Here is a 20,570-nt window from a genome sequence, read left to right on the forward strand (position 1 = left end):
AGAGGGAGCAGATCATAACCTTAATAGAATTGAGGAAAACAGAGACATTCACCTGGGACATCCCCATTATCCGAGGACAAGCAGGCAGCATATTCTTACATGTGGGTGACATCATCCATGGAGCACTGGTATGGACAGCTTTAAAAGTGCATCACCACTTTAAGAACTTAAGAAATTTCGTGAACTGACCGCACCGTGCATGTACGATTGCTTTCCCACCTGACGCAGGCTCGCGGTACCTCATTTCTTAGTTTTCCGTGGAGCTAGAAGTCCTGTTTTTGAATGCTGTTCAAATTTTGTCTATTTTTGCCTTCCCACTCACGCGCTATTCTTCTTTTCTTTTCCTTTAATTTTGAAGTTTACTTTAAAAAAAAATGCGGGGAAATTTTTTCCTCTTTTTACCTCGCAGGCTTCACCCAACGAGGCCTTTTCTTTTCCTCAGCCATTGAGTTTGATTTGGCTGAAGCATTCTTTCCATCAATGTCCCGGCCATTAACAGGTTTTAAAAAGTGCTGCAGGTGCCAAAGGCAAATTTCCATCACTAACCCCCACAGTTGGTGCTTGCAGTGCCTTGGCCCGGAGCACTGTGTAGGCCAGTTCCTAGTGGTAGTCGACTTTGAAAAAATCTACTCCATCGAAAGTCTGTGCCTTAGTGCCACCAGGGCATGAAGGATTCACTATGGACAAATTTGGGTGTCGCCTGTACAAAAATTCCATGCTAGCGAATAAAATTATAAATTGTAATTTCTATATTTCCTGCTATATAAAGCACCTTGTTAAGAAATTGCCTTCTTTTGATAAATACATTCCTCCATAACATTTGCAGGAATTTCATCATATCTCTCGCACTGTTGCCCTAGCTAGAAGATATATTGCAAGATCTGCTTATGATGTGTTTAAATTATCTTCCAGAGCATCAGCTATGTCGGTAGCAATGAGACGTCTCAGATATGGACATAAATCTTCAGGACAGATTAATGAACATTCCCTGTTTGGGAGATAAGCTGTTTGATGACTCTATTGAAAATGCCACACAAAAGCTTACTGATAACGAGAAACATTGGGATGCTTTGGTTAAATCCAAGCCTAAACCTTCAACTTCTAAATCTTTTAAGCCTCCTTCATATCAAAGACGTTTTTCTTCAAAACCAGCTGCTCTTCCTAGACCGCAGCAGAAAAAGCAAAACCAACAGCGCCCTCAGAAATCTCAATCAGCAGCTTCTCAAAAGCCTGCTTAGTCTTTTTGACTGGCTTCTAGAGAGCATAGCCACTGTTCCTATTTCTAAGCCTCTTCCTCAACCAATCGGAGATCTGCTCCAGCTGTATTATCCCCGTTGGGAACTGATAACCACAGACCTCTGGATGCTAAAAGTCATTCAAGAGGGATACTCGCTCATCAATATGCCTCCAGATCATCCGCCAAGAAAGTCTTCTTTCAACCCTCAGCAGATGTCCCTTCTTCAGGAGATAGAATCCCTCCTTCTTCTCAATGCTATAGAGGAGGTTCCACCTGCACAGAGAAACCAGGGGGTTTTACTCCCAGTATTTTCTCAACCCAAAGAAGATGGGAGGTCTGCATCCAATCTTAGACGTCAGGAGCCTCAACAGATTTCTAATGAAAGAAAAGTTTTGGATTATCCCTGGCAACTTTATATCCCCCTCTTAAATCACAACGACTGGCTATGCTCTCTAGATCTCAAAAAACCTTATACTCGCATTCCAGTGAATCCAACCTCCAGGAACTTCCTCAGATTTCAGGTGACACAGCACCATTATCAATACAAGGTTCTGCCCTTTGGCCTTGCTTCCTCTCCCAGAGTATTCACCAAGTGCCTAGTGGGTAGTGGCCAGGGGTATTGCGGTTCAGGGTTTCCAGGTGTTCCCCTATCTGGCCGATTGGCCGATCAAAGATCCAACCTCTCAAGGGGTGATTGCAGCAACTTGCTTAACAATTCTCTTCCTTCAGCAGCTGGGCTTCAAAATCAATTTTTCCAAATCCCAACTTTAGCCCTCTCAGAATCTGCAATTTATCAGAGCTCTGCTAGACACCATTCATCTCAGTGTGTTTCTCCCTCAGCAAAGACTAGAAAATTTGATTCAGCTTTGCACTCAGACTTCTCACCTGCCATCACTCTCGGCCAGGAAAATGATGGTACTGCTGGGGGGTCACATAGCTTCCACGGTGCATGTTACTCCCATTTGCAAGGCTTCATCTCAGGATGCCTCAATGGACTCTAGCATCTCAGTGGTCTCAAGCTCTCGACCCACTGTTTCAACACATTACCTTCACTCCTTCACTTCAACAATCTCTGCAATGGTGGATGAACTCTTCCAATTTTTCCAGAGGGTGGTTGTTCCACACACCTACACATCAGAAGGTTCTGACAATGGACTCATCCACTCTTGCTTGGGGGGCTCATCTGTACAGTCTTTGTACTCAACGTCACTGGTCTGCCCAGGAACGCCTTTGCCATATCAATCTGTTGGAACTCCGAGCAATCTACAATGCTTTCAAAGCGTTTCAGCACATTGTCACCAAACGGACAATCAGGTCACAATGTATTACATAAACAAGCAAGGCAGCATGGGCTCTCTCCATCTTTGTCAGGAGGCCCAAAAGATTTGAACCTGGGCAACTGCACAGAACATTATTCCTGAAAGCAATATACATTCAAGGAAAAAAGAATTATGTTGCAGACAAACGCAGCAGCTTTTTTCAGCCACACGAGCGGACGTTCAACTCTGCAGTTTTGCATCACATCTTCTCTCAGTGGGGGACTTCTCAGATAGATTTGTTTTCTGCCCCAGTTTTGCTCCAAGCAGTATCCTCCCCAATAGCTTGAAGCAGATGCTTTTCTACTGGATTGGACGCACAAGTTTTTCTGTGTTTCATCCAAACCCTCTCATCCTCAAGACGCTTATCAAGCTAAAATGGGAGGAGGCCACCATGATTCTCATAGCTCCTTGGTGGCCCAGACAATCCTGGTTTTCCCTTCTTCTTTAAACTCAGTATCAAGGGACCAATCCCTCTTCAGATTTGTCCATCTCTTCTCGCACAGAGTCACTGATCTCTAATGCATCCCAGCCTTTAGTTGTTGCACCTGTCAGCTTGGTACCTCTCGGACTGACATCGGCAGACCTTCATCTTTCCCAGCCTGTCAGACTAATTTTGTAAGCATCAAGAAAACAGTCTACGCAACAGTGTTATCAATACCAATGGAAGCTGTTTTCTGCGTGATGTATTCTTCATCATGATGTTAAATCCACTTCCGTATCTTCAGTATTGGATTACCTTCTACATTTATCCAATTCAGGCCTCAAAACTGCTTTGATTAGAGTTCATCTCGGTGCCGTCAACGAGCTTTGGCCTACTACTTACAGCATACTCAAACCACATAGGACATCTCCTCAACTCATTCATCTCTTTTGAACCTAATAAGTTGGGACGTCCTGTATCCAAAAGAACTATTTCTACTTGGTTGATGGCTTGTATCGCCTTCTGTTATTCTCAGGCTGAGCTGCAACTGGGAAGTCGTGTTGCAGCCCAGAGTTTGAGCTATGGTAGCTTCAGTTGCTTTTATAAATTCTACTCCTATTGATGAAATCTGTAGAGCTGCTATTTGGTCCTCAGTTCATACATTCACATCTCACTACTGTCTGGAATCTTATTCCAGACGGAATGGTCACTGGCCAAGCAATGGCCAACTCTCCCTCCATCCCATTATAGTAAGCTAGGGAGTCCCACATGTGAGAATAAGCTGTCTGCTTATCCAGGGATAACAGGCAGATATTCTGACAACCCAACCACCTCCCCTGGTTGGCTTCTTAGCTTGCTTACGGAATTGAGGTACTGTGAGCCTATTTCGGGTGGGAAGGCACTTGTACATGCGCTGTACAGGCAGTTTGCGAACTTTCATAAGTTCTTAAAGTGGCGATGCACTTTTAAAGCTGTCTGTACTGGGGCTCCGTGGATGATGTCACCCACATGTGAGAATATCTGCCTGCTGTCCTTGGATAACACCTGTTATGGTAAGTAACTGTGCTTTCTAACAGATAAAAAGCTGGATGCAAGACATAATGGCCAATTATAATGATAAAAGAGAAAACCATCAGATTGGCATTATATCATAGAGGTGTCTGTCTCAAGTGATTACTCTGCGAGTCATGAGAATATCCTCAAATACCAAGAAAAGCAGTCCTAGACCAAGGAAATCTGGCAGAGAGAGAGAGAAATATTTCTCATCGTTTTGGATGTCTGACTAGAATATAATAGACCATACTGGGTCAGACCAATGGTCCATCTAGCTCAATATCCTGCTACCAACAGTGGCCACAGGCTACAAGTATCTGCAAAATCCCAAATAGTGAGATGCCATCTACTGATCCCAAGGATAAGTAGTAACTTTATCCATGTCTGTCTTAAAAGCAGATTATGGACTTTTCTTCAGGAAATTTGCCCAAACATTTTTAAAACCATAAACTCTTAACTGCTGTTATCAAATAACAACTGCAGTCCAAGTGGGCAGTTAGCACACCACTAAGGCACTTTAGGTATAGGGGCCTTAGCCCACCTTTTTGCGGAAAGTAAAAATATTCAAATGTCTCTTAATGTTTGAGTTGGTGGTCCAATTTGAACATATTTGATGTCATTAGCTGTCAAAGAGCTGCAAGTTATTTAGACCAAAATCTTTAATATACCAATTAGTATTGCACCAGCTTGAAATGAATGGTTATTCAGATTGTAGGCTAAGCTATGTTTTTTTTTTTCAGGCTGTCATGACTCAGAAGAAGCTGTATGTGTTATGCCAAAAAGAAATCAATGAAGAACTTCCCTGTCCACTTGATAATCCAGTTGCTGTGCATAGAGAAGCATACAGAGACATCATAAGCCTCTTTAATCAGTTCAAAGAATCTGATGCTGCATCCCATCCTAACTTAGAACTTCCAGATGAAGAGTATATGTGAACAAACATGCATCAGCTTTACAAGGCATCAGCACTTGAGTGAGTGATAAAAACGCTATTTACAAGGGTTACCCCTCTAAAGAGAAAATCTAATAGGTCTAGTGCAAATCATAATCCAGATTTGTACCTATTTTGTAGTGAGGAAACAAATGGAATAGATCATTTTTTCCAAAAGCTTAGCCTCGCTAAAGATATTCATGACAATGCAGTTGCCTTAGAGGATCATATTTTGGCACTCCTTGCTGAAGGAGACCTGGCTGCTATTGAAACCAAGTACCATCAAAATTGCTTGTCTGAATTCAGTCACCATGAATTGATACGAAGCAGGGAACAAAGCACAATAAAAGCATTGATGTGATGATAGGAAATGAACTGTTGCAATTCATCAAAGAAAACTCGCTGCAGGATGCAAAGTTTTTACACTGCAAGTATTAGATTGCAGCAGCATGGCATCCAGAAGACAGTAATCCACACTCGTTTGAAAAAAAAAAATGATACTTTAACACTTCCCTGACTTATGAGATCCATGACAGTGTTCCTTATTTGCTCAGAAACAACTAGAAAGATAATTTCAGATGCCAGTCAGATACCAGAGGAAGCGTTACATAGTCATCTGCTGGCTGCATCAATTCTACATAAAGCAGTTCTACAGCATAATAGTTTTAAATTCAAGGCGTCAATTCCAAGTGGCTATGAAGAATCAACTGTTTCAACACAGTTGTAGTATTTCTTCCTTCAACTGCTTGCAAGGCCTAAATCTTCATCCACTGAAGAAAATCCAAGGGAAGGTGCTCTGAGTCAATCAGCCATGCTAAATAAGACCTTTTTTGTGCAAAACTAAAGTGTAAGCCTCTCCTTGCAGTGTTCTTTGGCCTACATGTATATTTCCAAATAAGGAGAAAGAAGCTGGTACAACTATTAGATGAAAATTGTCTTGAGTGTATTCTATAAAAGGATCCTTGTTATTGAAATTAGCTTTGCATAGGCTATTGCTGAACAAACTAAAGCTAGTTCTAATATTTGCCCTAATAATCCGTGTCAAAATATCTTTACAGTTGCAACTCTTGACAACTTGTATCATAACCCCATATTGAAGACAGTCAAATTATGTTTCCAAGGAACTGGGATTTCGATTTTTCAGTTTCCATCACTAGATAAACATAGGCTGGACCAAGAACCTACTGAGATTAACCTCTGAGTGCCAGAATCAGGCACCAGATGATAAGTTCTGCTTCATCATACAAGTTTGTACTTCCTATTTGCAGAAATCTTATAGACCAACCTCCAGTAAAACATGACCAATATCCCTGAGTTCATTTGAAAAGGAACAAAAACATGAAAAATCACAGATGACAGCAGTTCATTCCACACTGTATGAAGAGTGCCGATCATGTGGTCATGATACCATTCTTCTAGATCTGATGCTTTTGGAATTGATAAATGTATTGAAGCCCTTCTATCACTATTCCATGAAAATCAGCTTCACCTGAAATGATTTGACATGGAGTGGAACTTGTGAAAAAATATTTGAATATCTTAATTCACAAATACTAGTCTTGGTGGTAGACCAACCACTTTTTGCCATTGCAAAGACAGTCTAATGGGACTTTTCCTGAAATGTTTGAAGAAAAGTTTCTTGTAATGTTAGGAGGGTTGCTATGGGAGATCTCCTCTTGTGTGGGTCTGGATAGCCTGAAACCCTCACAGATGCTGGAATCACCAAGACAGAGGTGACAGCCACTTAATTTTTTAGAGCATCAGATCCAGTGAGAGCACATTGTGCTCACCAAATTCCTTTTGTGACCCTTGACAGTCTTTGAGCATTAGAACATAAGAGTTGCCATAATGAGACAGACCGAAGGAACATCGGGTCCAGTATCCTGTTTCCAGTAGTGGCCAATCAAGGTCACAAGTACCTGGCAAGATCCCGAAAGAGTAAAACAGATTTTATGCTGCTTATCTTATAAATAAGCAGCGGATTTTTCCAAGAACATCTTATTAATGGCTTATGGACTTTTGTTTTAGGAAATTATTCAAACCTTTTTTAAACCCTGCTAGGCTAACTGCTTCCACCACATTCTCTGGAAATGAATTTCAGAGTTTAATTGCACATTGAGTGAAGAAGTATTTCCTCCAGTTCTAAATCTATTACTTAGTAGCTTCATCACATGCTCCCAAGTCCTAGCATTTCTGGAAAGAATAAACAAGTGATTAACAGCTACTGGTTCCACTTCACTCAGTATTTTATAGCACTCTATCATATCTCTCCTGAGCCATCTCTTTTCAAGGCTGAAAAGCCCTAGCTGCATTAGCCTTTCCACATAGAGAAGTCATCCCTTCCCCTTTATCATTTTTGCCTCGTTTCTTTGTACCTTTTTTTTATTATTATTTTTTTAATTCTGCTGTGTCTTTTTTTGAGATGCGGCAACCAGAGTATTCGAGGTGAAGCCACACCACGGAGTAGTACAAAGGCATAACATTCTCTTCTTTGTTTTCCATTCCTTTCCTAATAATTCCTAACATTCTGTTTGCTTTCTTTGCACACTGAGCTGAGGGTTTCAACGTATCAATGATTATACCTAGATCCTTTACCTGGGTGGTGACTCCTAATGTGGAACCCTGCATCACATAGCTATAGTTCAGGTTCCTCTTTCCCATACGTCACTTTGCACTTAACATTAACCATCTGCCATTTTGATACTCGGTTTCCTAGTCCCACAAGGCCTTCTAGTGTTTTAACAGCTTTGAGCCATCAGCAAATCTCGTTAGTTCCTATTTCTAGATCCTTCCATACTCAAGATCTGAATTTTTGCACTTAGTTGTAACTTATTTACATCAAGGCACTCTACTTCCTATAATAAATCCTTTTATCTCCAACTTTTCTTGTACACCTCCACTTCTCACTAATAGGCATCTGCATATATATCATATGCATATATATATATATATATATATATATATATATATATATATATATATATATAGGTATATCATCTGCATGTCAACAGCAGCCTAGTTCTGCACCTCTAATGAATTAGCAGTGGTATCATGAAAATGTTTTGATAAGGAGTCTAGATTGAGACCAGTAGCATGCCACAAATCTGTGCCCATTCTGATGATAAAAGGTCCCAGTGCCACTTACTGCATTTTAACTTACTGAAATGAGCAAAGCCATTTTAGCATTTGTTCTTATCTTTTTCAAATTCAGCAATGTATGGTTGATCACACTGAGGACAGCTGAAAGAGACAATGAAATACAGATGATCTTTGAGGACTGGCTTGCTTTAAGCCTACTGAGAGAAGCCAAAAGTACAATTTTGGCTACTCATTTACAAATGCCAACAACTCATATTCATACGGTCACATCAGAAGCAAAAGTTCAAACTCATGGTTGCCTCTCTGAAACTCCTAGTACCCCTATTCTTTTCTCTAGATCACCAGAACTTTACACGGTGGGTTCCTGTCTTCATAAGAATCGTGTTATCAGTCATTCAGGAAGAGTTTGAAACAAGACACTTGGGTGATAACCAGAAGCAATCATTGCTTTTCATCAATGTCCATTGATCACACCTATGAAAAGACGAGAGTGGAAATTAGCTGTGTTGAACTGCAGTTCACTAAAGCAAATGATAGGGGGGTGATGAAGAGCTTTGTCAGCATGAGGAAGGAAATTAATCTCAACATTATTTTCAACACCATGTTGGATGCCATTCTGAGCTGAGAAAATCCCTTTGAAGAAAGCAATGCAGATCTGGTAACACTAGACAATGCAGCCGTGGATGATTTGAGAGAGACAAGAAGCTGCTTCCAGTTTGGACTACAGTACCCCTTGCAAAAGATGTCTTCGATCTTGATGTAAAATATTCACACACAAAAACACATTCATTGTGCATGTGTAAAAAAAGCAGAAATTAGATGCACACATGTGCAAGTTCAAATGTGCTGAATAAATGTCTCACAAAATGTTTCAAAGTCGACTGACACTGATTAATATTTATATACTCTTTAAAATTTTCCACAATTTATAAAACTGTTTAATGTTTGGAGTCTTGTATAAACTTTGCCTGATATTACACTTAATAATTTTTTGTATTTGTTTGTTTGAATTATCTCTAACCTAATCTAATGCTAAGGGATTTATGCTCCCTTTACTTTGTTCTATATTTAATATCATAAACACAGCATTGAAACAGACAAAATACTTGTAATTAACAACTTGCAGCTCTTTATTTGATATCTAATGACACCAAATATATGTGATTGGAGCACTAATTCGAAAGTTAGAGCCATTTAAATAGTTTCACTTTCTGTGGAAAGGTGAGCTCAGAACCTCTAGGCCAGAGATGTCAAAGTCTCTCCTCGAGGGCCGCAATCCAATTGGATTTTCAGGATTTCCCCAATGAATATGCATGAGATCTATTAGCATACAATGAAAGCAGTGCATGCAAATAGATATCATGCATATTCATTGAGGAAATTCTGAAAACCTGATTGGGTTGCGGCCCTCGAGGGACTTTGACACCCTTGCTCTAGGCTCAAATTGCCCTCTTGTCCACTCAGACTGAAGCTATTTAGACCCAAACAGTTAATGTGATACCAAAAGATAAACTTTTCCATCAATTTGAAATGACTGGTTACTGGGTCAGCCCAGTATAATGTCCTCCTGGCTGCACCCCTCCTGTGTCACATCCCCCTTGGGATGGGATTATCATTTTTAAGATTCTTCCAACACTGTGAGGGTGTATCCTTAGGAGGAAGCGTCAGTGTCTTATAGACTCCCTCACAGTGATCTACTATTCCTGTGCCTGAATGGTTTGCTTCTAGTGACATAGCCATAGGACTTAATTTGTTTGAAGAAAACAATTTTGTCTTCTTCAGCTGGTTCTTAACTTTCAAAAGTCCACCATACAATTGACCTCATTTCATTTATAAGGGTAGATGTTTAAAATTTTAGATGATAGAACCCATTTTGTGATGGTGTATGTTTTTGCCATTTAATCGCCGTTCAAGGTCACAACCAGAATGTGCTTACAGTGGCTGTTTGTCTCATCCCTTTACCTATTTAAGAATAAAAGACATTTACAAGAGTATTTCAAATTGTAATGAAATCAATGCTCATAGTCTTCTACATTTTGCCCCCTTCCCCCCAAAAACTCCGGTATTACAATGGTGGTCTTGTACACTAGCAGCATCAGTTAGTCATGATTAGTTGCCTTAAACTGAGGTAGGGGATCTTATTTACACAGTCATGCACAGTATATACAGTCAAGATATGGAACAACTCGCATTTCTCTTTGGGAACACATCTTGGCATATTGCACTGTTTGCTCCAGCTGTTAGAGCCATTCTGTCCAAGTTCAGGCATGGCTCACATTTTGACAATGGAGGCTGTTCTGAGCACTCAGTATGGAAGATACTGATAGTCTTAAAGGTCGGGAGTCACCCACTTGTGTGCCCAACTCATTGGGCATGATTTATTTATCTTGATATACCGTTTCTCCTGCAAGTATTACAAAGTAGTTTGCTTTTTCTGTCAACAAGCAGGATTATAAAGTTCACCTGTAACAGTTGTTTACAGTAACCAGCAGAATTTATAAGACTCAGTGCTATCCACTTCTCAAAAGTTATTTTTCCTTCTACAGCTTTAGATCTAACTGAGGGGACCAATGCACACGGGAAGGACCATGCATGCTTAAAACTTTACACTAAGTTCTGAGCTATGGAAGAGCAGTTCATGCCGGTGTTCAATGATTTTACTCACTTGTGTGCCTGATGGTCCTGTTACTGATGAGCAATATTGCTTTTTCAAAATTTTCACAGTATACTGAGAATTGAAGTAAAGATTTTTGTATTTTACAGAGTGTTTTGTTTTTATACCCAGCAATTTTATTTTGATGCTGTTTGGCTTCCAGCTCAATCTAAACTATACCTAAGACACCAGCTTTCATTTATCTCAACCTATTTTTCTCCATTACTGTTGTGCAATGTCTGGGAATTCATCTATTCTTGGCAGCTAACACTGGCTCTATGAGTTCAAAGAAGCGTGGGATGAACACAGAGGATCTAGAATCAGAAAATAATATTAAAAATTGAACTAAGGCCAGTACTGGGCAGACTTGCACGGTCTGTGTCTGTATTTGGCCATTTGGTGGAGGATGGGCTGGGGAGGGCTTCAATGGATGGGAGGGTTTAGATGGAATGGAGTAGGTTTTAACGGAGATTACGGCAGTTGGAACCCAAGCACAGTACCGGGTAGAGCTTTGGATTCTTGCCCAGAAATAGCTAAGAAGAAAAAAAATTTTTTTTTTTTAAATTTAAATTGAATCAGGTTGGGCAGACTGGATGGACCATTTGGGTCTTTATCTGCCGTCATCTACTATGTTACTATGTATATCTCCTACTACTGATCCTTGCCCAAGCAGTGAATTGTCAGGCATAACACCACCTCAAATTGTTGACAAATAGTTACTCAATTGTTCTTATTCATATTTCGATATGCCTCCTTCCCCCTTAAAAAGAGAGATTTACATAAAGTTTAACATTTAGCAAACCATGGATATGTTTAAGAACCAGAATGATAAACATTTGCTGGATAGATTTTGTATTAATTTAAGATCTGTGGTTTGGAATGTCAAAGAAGTATTTGTATTTTATATGGTAAATAGCCTTCATCCTCTGTTTTTCATTGCTGCCTGTTAGGTAAAATTTGTATTTATGTAAAATGGTAATATTCTACTCTTTCTTTCATTCAGTAAATAAGTTTCTAGTTCTGGAAGGCCCTATCCTGCTGGGAATGCGAATTAAACACCTTCTCAAAATAAAGCAAGTAAGCCAAGCAACAGCATTGGCAAAGGTGTGTGCAGACAACCAAGAGATCAATATAAAAGGAAGTTTCACACAGCTCTACCTTGTCTGTCTTTGTGCAGCATCACCAAATATAAAACTCATGGAAACGGTAAGTAGAAATACTGTCTGTTCCTTTCTTTAACAGATTGTTCAACTTTCATCTAGTACTACCATCTGTGACTACAGTTATGGGTGATTTTATTAAAAAAAGGAGCATTGAGAAACTCTGAAACTGGAGTTCTGTGCATGGGTACAAGATCCTCATCTGGAATTCAGATTGATCTTAGAAAAAGCGTTCAACTACTAGTATCAAGTGATGTGAAATTTTAACATCTGATTAGAAAATTAGCTGACCATGCACACACAGATTTCCTGTACTGTATTGTGAAATCAAGTTTGAGTATTTACATACTTGCAATTCAGATGATATATATTTATTGATTTGGCTAATTCTTAATTTGTAAACTAGCCCATTGTTTCCAAAATCTGGGCAATCCCCAGACAGTCAGGTTTTCAGGATATCTGCGATAAATATGCATAATAGAAAACTGTAAGAAAAGAGGCAATGTGTACAAATCTTTTTCATGAATATTCATTGCAGATAGCAAGAGTGCACTTTAGGGAAAGGGAATAACCACATTCAAAGCGATTTACCTTCAGGTATTTCAGCATTTTTCCCCTATGTGTCCCGATGGTCACATAATCTGTGTAATGTACCTGGGGCAGTGGATGATTAAGTGACTTGCCCAGCGTCACAAGGAACAGAGCAGGGTTTGAACCCACAACCTCAGAGTGCTGAGCTCTAACCACTAAGCCATACTCTCCTCCACACTTTGATGGACCCATGGTCACATTTCAGCAGTCACCTGAATCGGAAATAACAATCTCCAACAATATGTATATAAATATACAAATATGAAAATACAGAGTAGCCGAACTGGTATTTAAAAAAATGAAGAGGGTTAAAATAAAAAATGTTGCTGAATATATAAATACTAGTCTTATAGCCCGTTACATTAACGGGTGCTAGAATATATGTGTGTGTGTCTCTCTTTATTTCTTTCTTTCTCTCTCTCTCTTTCTCTCTCTGCTTAGCCGCTTTCTTTCTTTCTGTCTTTCTTTTTCCTTGGCTGTCCATCACCACCCCTTGCCTGCTCCCCCTGTCCATTCTCCCTTCCTTTTACCTCCCCTGTGTCCACCACCACCCCTTCACAGCTCTCCTTATGCAGCAGCAGCCCTTCTCCCTTTGTTTTACCTCCCCCCTGTCCAGCAGCACCTTCCTTCTCCCCCTGTCCAACATTAGGCCTCCGTTCCTTTTTCTTCACCCATCCCCTGTCCATCAGCACCTCTTTCCTTCTCCCCCTGTCCAGCAGTAGGCGTCCCTTCCTTTTTCTCCCCCCCTCCTCCTTCTTAGCCCTATGATACAGTTACCTTGCTCTGCCCCTGATCAGAGGTTCCCAACAGCCGCCCAGTTGCACCCATTGGAAAAGTTCCCTCTGCGGCATCCCGCACCCCTCCTGACGCGACTCCCGCTGTCTTTCTTTCTGTCTGTCTTTGTCCCTGGCCCCCTTTGTCTGTTTGTCTTTCTGTATATCTCCCTGTACCTGTGTCTTTCTTCTTGTCTTTCTGTCTCCCTTCCTCCCTCTGTCTGTCTGTCCAAAGCAGCATTCCCTCCCCCTCCATTTCCCTCCCCCCACACCAGTTCCCTGTGCACCTGCCCCTGTGTCTTTCTTCTTGTCTTTCTGTCTCCCTTCCTCCCTCTGTCTGTGTGTCCAAAGCAGCATTCCCTCCCCCTCCATTTCCCTCCCCCCACCCCAGTTCCCTGTGCACCTTCCCCTGTGTCTTTCTGTCTCCCTTCCTCCCTCTGTTTGTGTGTCCAAAGCAGCATTCCCTCCCCCTTCCATTTCCCTCCCCCCACACCAGTTCCCTGTGCAGCAGCATTATTGTTTCCTCTACCCCCTTTCCCTTCCCACAGTCACGACTACAAACGCGGGCCCGAGTCCTTTGCCGCCTCCCCCTTCCCTTCCTGCGGGTCCGACTACACATGGCGATTCAAGCAGCGTGTCCAGCAGTCTTCACACGCTGCTTCGGGTGCTTCTACTGGTCTGATTTACTCTGGCACGTCCGGAGCAAATCAGGGCAGTAGAAGGGCCCGAAGCAGCGTGTGAAGACTGCTGGACATGCTGCTTAAATCGCCAGTCGGGGCCGCTGTAAGGGAAGGGGGGGGCGGCGGCAAAGTACTCGGGTGCCGGGCAGCGGAAATCTTCTTCTACCTTGCCTCTGCTCCACCGTCGGGAGTCAGCGCCAGGAGTTTTAACGGCTGGTGGTTCCGCGTTGAAACAATCGCGCGCCTCTTTGAAAACTGTCACGCCGCTGGAGCCGGGAGGCGACGGAGAGGGCAGGGGGTGAGCCTCGCATGCGCACTTCCTAGCTACAGCTCATGGAAAACGGACTCACGCTTAGGAAGTGCGCATGCGCGGCTTACCATTTTATTATATTAGATACTATCACTAGTATTTTAGCCCGTTACATTAACGGGTGCTAGAATATATGTCTGTGTCTTTATTTCTGTCTCTCTCTCTCCCTGGCCCCCTTTGTCTGTCTGTCTTTCTGTGTCTCTCCCTGCCCCTCTGCCTTTCTTCTTTTCTTTCTATCTATCTGTCTCTCTCCCTGCCTCCTATGCAGAACCATTTCTCTCCCACCACTTTCCTGTGCAGCAGCCACAGCAGGATTCCCTCCCCTTCATTTCCCTCCCCCCACACCACTTCCCTGTGCAGCAGCAGCATTTCCCCTACCCCCCTTTCCCTTCCCATGGTCTGGCCGGCTCCCTTAGTCCCTTACCATGCCCCCCTTCCCTTCCCGCGGTCCTGACTGACATTCGATTCCAGCAGCTTCTGCAGCACTCTACACACTGCTGCTTCGGGGCCTTCAGTAGAAGGCCCCGAAGCAGCAGTTTGTAGAGTGCTGCAGACCCTGCTTGAATCTGAAGGTTTCAGGACCCGCAGTCTTTGCCGGACCCGAAGCGAGCTCTGGGGTTTTGTTTTGTTTTTTACGCGGGCCCAGCCAGAGCAGGAGGAGAAGCCTGGGAGGCAGCAATTAAAGTCCGTTCCGGCCCCCGCTGACGTCGCCAGTTCACATCCTTCAGACTGCAAGAGCCGCCACGTCCGACAGGCTCTGCGCCGCCGCGCACATGCGCATTCCTACCTGCGGGTCCCTACAGCTCACGGAAAACGGGAGCATGCAGGTGGAAGTGCGCATGCGCGCTTAGGGCTTTATTTTATTAGATAAAAACAAACACAATTGGTGGCATAACTGTTCTTAGACAACACAAAAGCACAGATAAATAGAAGTGTCTGCATTAAGCATTAAACAAACAGTATGAGCATCCCAGTGCATGATGGCTTGTGCTGATTTGCAAATTACAAATGGTATATACCGTAAGCAGAAAGAAGTAATTGTACTGTGCTGATTAAGCAAGGATAGCTCATAATAGAATTACTTTTATGAATTAATAATAATAAAATCTGTATTTCCTTAGTTCAAAGTTTAATCTTTGCTGTAAATATAAAATGCAATAAAAAAAATAGTAGTAATAATATTAAAATCAAATAGCAATGTCTTAATAAAAACAGATGCTAAGGAAACAATGAAACAATTACAATATGAATGAGTGTTCTATAAATCAAATAGTTTACGAGTATGGTTTATTAAGATTTACTATACTGCCAAGCTTTGCCAAATGACAGCGATTTAGAAATAAATATCAAAGTAAAAATTAGAAAGGAATGCCATTCAGGAAAAAATACAGATTCTTTCTGTTTTGTCTTTTGTTGTTTTTATAGTTTTACATATAACGTGTCTGGCTGATATTACATTACATTATTCTGTAATTTGCTGACTGTCCAGCTCTCTTCACTGTGAACCGCCTAGAAGTCATAAGATTATGGCGGTATAGAAGAAATAAAGTTATTATTATTATTCCGCCTGTACCTTGCAGTTCTAGGCGGATTACAAAAGAAGATAACTTGACATTTCCAGGAAAATTACAATTTAGGGAGCTGTTTACATGATTGAGATTTTGAAGAGAAAAATTGTAAGAGTGGAAGAGACTTTGAGGGGATAATTTACGAGGGAGGGGATGGACAATGGGAAGAGTTAAGATATCTGGATAAATTTTTTGAATAGCAGGGTTTTGATTTCTTTTTGAAATGCATTTGAAGTTGCTCGTTGTTGTCAGCAAGTTGGAGATGGAGTGGTCAAGTTTCGCTGCTTGTGTCACTAGTAGGTTGTCAAACATCTTCTTGCGCTGAGTACCTTTGAATGGGGGGTAGGTAAATGGGGTCTGAGTTCTCCTTTGTCTAGGTTCCGATTTAGGTGATTGTTTAGGTAAGTGGATTGTAAACTGTTTTGATATATTTTGGTTGTAACAGGGCTGTGGAGTCGGTAGATAAATGTTCCGACTCCTCAGTTTTTTGTACTTCAGACTCCGACTCCAGGTACCCGAAATTTCCTCCGACTCCTCGACTCCACAGCACTGATTCATTTTCAGATCGTTAAAATGGAATGAGAGAAATGAGCATTTTCGACACCACCTTCTTTTTGCTTTTAATCAAGGTTCTAAGGCCGCAGAAGCTGCTCGCAACATTTGTGCTGTGTATATAGTGGGTGCTATAGCTGAAAGAATCGCTCGTGATTGGTATGCCAAGTTCAAAAATGGAGTCGGTAGATAAATGTTCCGACTCCTCAGTTTTTTGTACTTCTGACTCCGACTCCAGGTACCAGAAATTTCCTCCGACTCCGACTCTGACTCCTCAGCCCTGGGTTGTAAGGTGGTATACCAAATTATATGAAATAAAATAAATCCTGTCAAACAGACCAAAAGCATTTGTATCTGGTAGGAGGGTGCAGCTCAGGACCACTGCTGCTTCGTGGCGGGTTTTTTTGTGTGTGGGGGGGGTTTCCATGGTGATTTTATTCCTGGTTGTGTGAGTGCCAGTTGCTTAAATACCGGTTAATCGTGATTCTACTGTATTTTGTATGATAGCTGAAGTTTCCAAAATATTAAGTTTGCATTCAGCATGTTTTAAGACATTTCAGCACAGGAAAAAAAAAAGCAGAGCTACCCCAATATTTACGTATAGTTTTTCCAGTTGGTTAATATAAATTTAAGAGCCATCAGTCTGCCCATCCATAACAGCTGCTAAGCTTCAGAATTTGTCCTCAATAAAGAAAAACATCAGTGTGCTATAAAAGGGCAGATGGATATTTTTCTTGCCCAACCCTTTCAATTTGCTATTTTCCTATGCTGCTGTTCTTCGATTCATCTAAATCTCAAGGGGTCGCTTTAGAGGTCTGTTGCGGGCAGGTCTAAAGTAGGCTTATGCCGTAATTGAACATTTTAGAATACATCCAACAGTGTTCTCCCCAGAAATTTTTTCCAGCTGGGTGGCATGGAAAAGTAGCCGGGTGGGGCGGGATGGGGAAATTTGGTGGTGGGGAAAATTAACCCCCTCTTTTACTAAGGTGTGCTAGCATTTTTAGCGCGCGCAACCCCCCGCGCTATGTGGGAAAACTAATGCCAGCTCAATGTGGGTGTTGGCGTCTAGCGCACGTAGCAATTATGCGCGCGCTAAGCGCATACTAAAACCACTATCGCAACTTAGTAAAAGGAGCCCTAAATGTGTACTATTTTTATTAGTTAATTATTATTATTTTCCAATGCTCAATATGACTTCCTTTTTTAAGGTTTGACACTTGTGCCAGAATATTTTTACTAAATTTAAGAAGTATCCTATTTTAGATATTTGCCCTCTTTCAAATGGTATAGAGGTTTAAAAAAGGGAAAGGCATTAATGAAGTCATTAGGTTCAATCTATCCATTTATTTCTGCATGAATTTAAACAACTTAAAAAAAAAAAGATAAATATAGCTCATCCAGTCATACAAGAAATGGCTCTACAGCAGGAGCGCCCACAATTTTTGGGCTTGCGAGTTTAAAATGACCAAGTCAAAATGATCTACCAACAATAAAATTTAAAAAAACACAAAGCACACTGTACGCAGAGAAAATGTTAATTATTTATATTCCGTGGATTTTCAAAGAGTTCAAGGCAGATGACTTTATGCAATGTCACCTCAGGAACAACTATACAAAAATAGACAAATATACCCACTCCCTTTTTACTAAACCGCAATAGCGGTTTTTAGCGAAGGGAGATGCGCTGAATGCCCTGCATTGCTCTCGATGCTCATAGGCTCCCTGCGCTAAAAACCGCTATTGTGGTTTAGTAAAAGTGGGCCATAGTGCAAAATATAGACAGCAGATATAAATTCTCAAAACGGACACATTTTGAAAACTAAATTGAAAATAAAATCATTTCTCCTACCTTTTTGTCTGGTGATTTCGTGAGTCTCTGGTTGCATTTCCTTCTACTGACTGTAAATCCAATATTTCTTTCTTTCTGCCCTCCCCTTTTCTTTTTGTCTCTCTTTCCTTCTCCCCCCTGCCTGCCTGTCTTTCTCCCCCTGCCCCCCTAAGCCATCATGCCGATTTCTCCCTGCTGCTTCCCCGAGCCAGGCCCGGCACATACAAGCGCCAGACTCACAAGACGTCACCTCTGACATCAATTTTAACTTCAGAGAGGAAGATCCAGGCCAGCCAGGCAGCGATTGGCTGGCCCAGAACTTCCTCTCCGACATCAGAATTGACGTTGGAAGTGAAGTCTTGTGAGTCCGGTGCTTGTACGCGCCTGGCCTGGCTCAGGGAGGCAGGAAGAAAAAGATTGCAAAGGCAACGCGATCGACTCGCATTGCCTTTGCGATATATTGGTCGATTGCAATTGACTATTTGGGCACCCGTGCTGTTATTGTATCTTGTCCTGACCTGAGGAAAGGGGTTTAGTCCCAAAAAAACTGCCTTATTTCCATTTCCTATTTATAAACTTTAATCAATACAGTTACAATACTATTTGATTCCATGTAAAGCAACAAAAAAATTTTTTTCTACCTTTTGTCATTTCTGCTTTAATCATCTCTTCACTCTCTTCTTTCTATTCAGTGTTTGTCCTCGCTTCCTTCCATGCAACATCTGTCCTCTCTTTGCCCCTTCCACCCAGCCTCTGCCCCTCTCTCTCTCTACCCCTTCTATCTACTGTCCACCTTCTCTCTGCCCCTTGCATCCACTGTCCACCCTCTCTGCCCTTTCCATCTAGTGTCCACCCTCTCTCTATTCCATATGGCATCTTCCCTCTTTCTATGTCCCTTCAATAAACTGTATATCCTGTGCCCTTTCTCTCCTTTGTACTTGATTCATTTCAGCTTCACTCCCTCCCCTATGCTCTGGCATCTCTCTCTTCTCCTTTCCTTCCTTCCTTCCCACTCCACTCCATGTTCTGGCATCTCTATCTCCTTCCCTTCTCTCCCCATGCCCTAGCATCTCCCTCCACCCCCTTCCCCCATATGCGCTGACATCTCTCCTCCCCTCCCCCCCTCCATGGTCTGGTAGCTCTTTTACCTCCCTCCCATAGTCTTGGTATCTCTTGCCTCTCCTCTTTCTTTTCCCCTCTCTCTCCCCAATTGGGGGGTGCTGCTGCTGCAGCAGCACTTCTCTTCCCCTCCCCCTTCCTCAATTGGGTGCAGCAGCACTTCTCTTCCCCTCCCCAATTGGGTGCAGCAGCAGCTTTTCTCTTCCCCCCCCAATTGGGTGCACCAGCTTTTCTCTTCCCCCCTCTCTCCCCCAAAATTGGGTGCAGCAGCAACATTTCTCTTCCTTTCCCCCTCCCCCCAAAAAATTGGTGCATCAGTAAAACATTTCTCTTCCCCCTCCTCTCCCCCATTCTGTGCAGCAGCAGCAGCATTTCTCTTCCCATCCCTCCCAGCTCACACACCCATCAGCAGAGTCACTAGGCAAATTGTAAGCTTCCCTCCATCGCTGATCTATCTTCCATAGGTCAGTGATGGAGGGAAGCTTACAACTTGCTGCTTTTACTTGCTTTGGGCCTTCCTCATTGCCGGGTCCTGCCTACTTTCTGTTTCCGCGAAGGCAGGACCCGGCAGCGAGGAAGGCCCGAAGCAAGTAAAAGCAGCAAGTTGTAAGCTTCCCTCCGGGGCTCTAACGTGTGCATGCCAGCTTCCCTTCTCTTCCCTCCAAAACCGGAAGTTATGTCCCGTGGGGGGGGCGGGGGAGAGAAGAAAAGGGAAGCCTATATTTCAGGTGCCTATTGCAGGAGATGCCTAAGACAGCCTAAGCTTACCTAAGGCCACTTCTGGATGAAACCACGTCTAAGCTTAGCCTTGGGCAAGCTTAAGCGGCCCTGCGCGCCTCCCTAGGCTTGTGTAAATGCCTAAACTGTAGGCTACCTGTCTTGGGGTGTTCTTTTTTTTAACCTGCGTCCCGATTGCCTGGTTAGACAGTGGTAGGACGCCAAACCGCCACCTACAATCGGGATGCCACTTATAGAATTTCCCTCTTTTGGCCGTATGTCTTATTTTGTTGCAAAAATTTAATTGCAACTTCTTCGTTAAATGCCATTTTGCTAAAACAGATCTTAATGGTCACTTCTTGAATGACGTCATTTTGAAAACAAGGATCATCCAGTTTTTATAGCATCTTGCAGTAACACCTATTAATAATAGGAATAATTTTTTTAATAATAGTACATTTGTTTTGGGGTTATTTGGAAAAATATTGGGGGCCCCATTTTCTTTTTCCCGACAACATGTACATGTCCATTTTCCTATAATTTTTGGAGTTCTGTTTCC

General features: G+C 42.2%; 1 protein-coding gene across 4 annotated transcripts in view; it reads left to right on the top strand.

The window, feature by feature from the left end:
* The window catches only part of ZNF292 (zinc finger protein 292), a 191,282-nt gene that overhangs the window by 125,190 nt on the left and 45,522 nt on the right, over positions 1-20,570 (top strand). For 3 of the 4 annotated variants that reach the window (XM_033937210.1, XM_033937211.1, XM_033937212.1), the window contains exon 5: positions 11,717-11,919. In XM_033937210.1, coding sequence (XP_033793101.1) covers positions 11,717-11,919 — 203 coding nt within the window. Of the gene's footprint in view, positions 1-4,804; positions 5,004-11,716; positions 11,920-20,570 lie in introns of those variants that run through there. The other variant, XM_033937213.1, reaches the window with a different exon arrangement.

This window comes from Geotrypetes seraphini, chromosome 3 (assembly GCF_902459505.1).
Source record: "Geotrypetes seraphini chromosome 3, aGeoSer1.1, whole genome shotgun sequence".
NCBI lineage: Eukaryota > Metazoa > Chordata > Amphibia > Gymnophiona > Dermophiidae > Geotrypetes > Geotrypetes seraphini.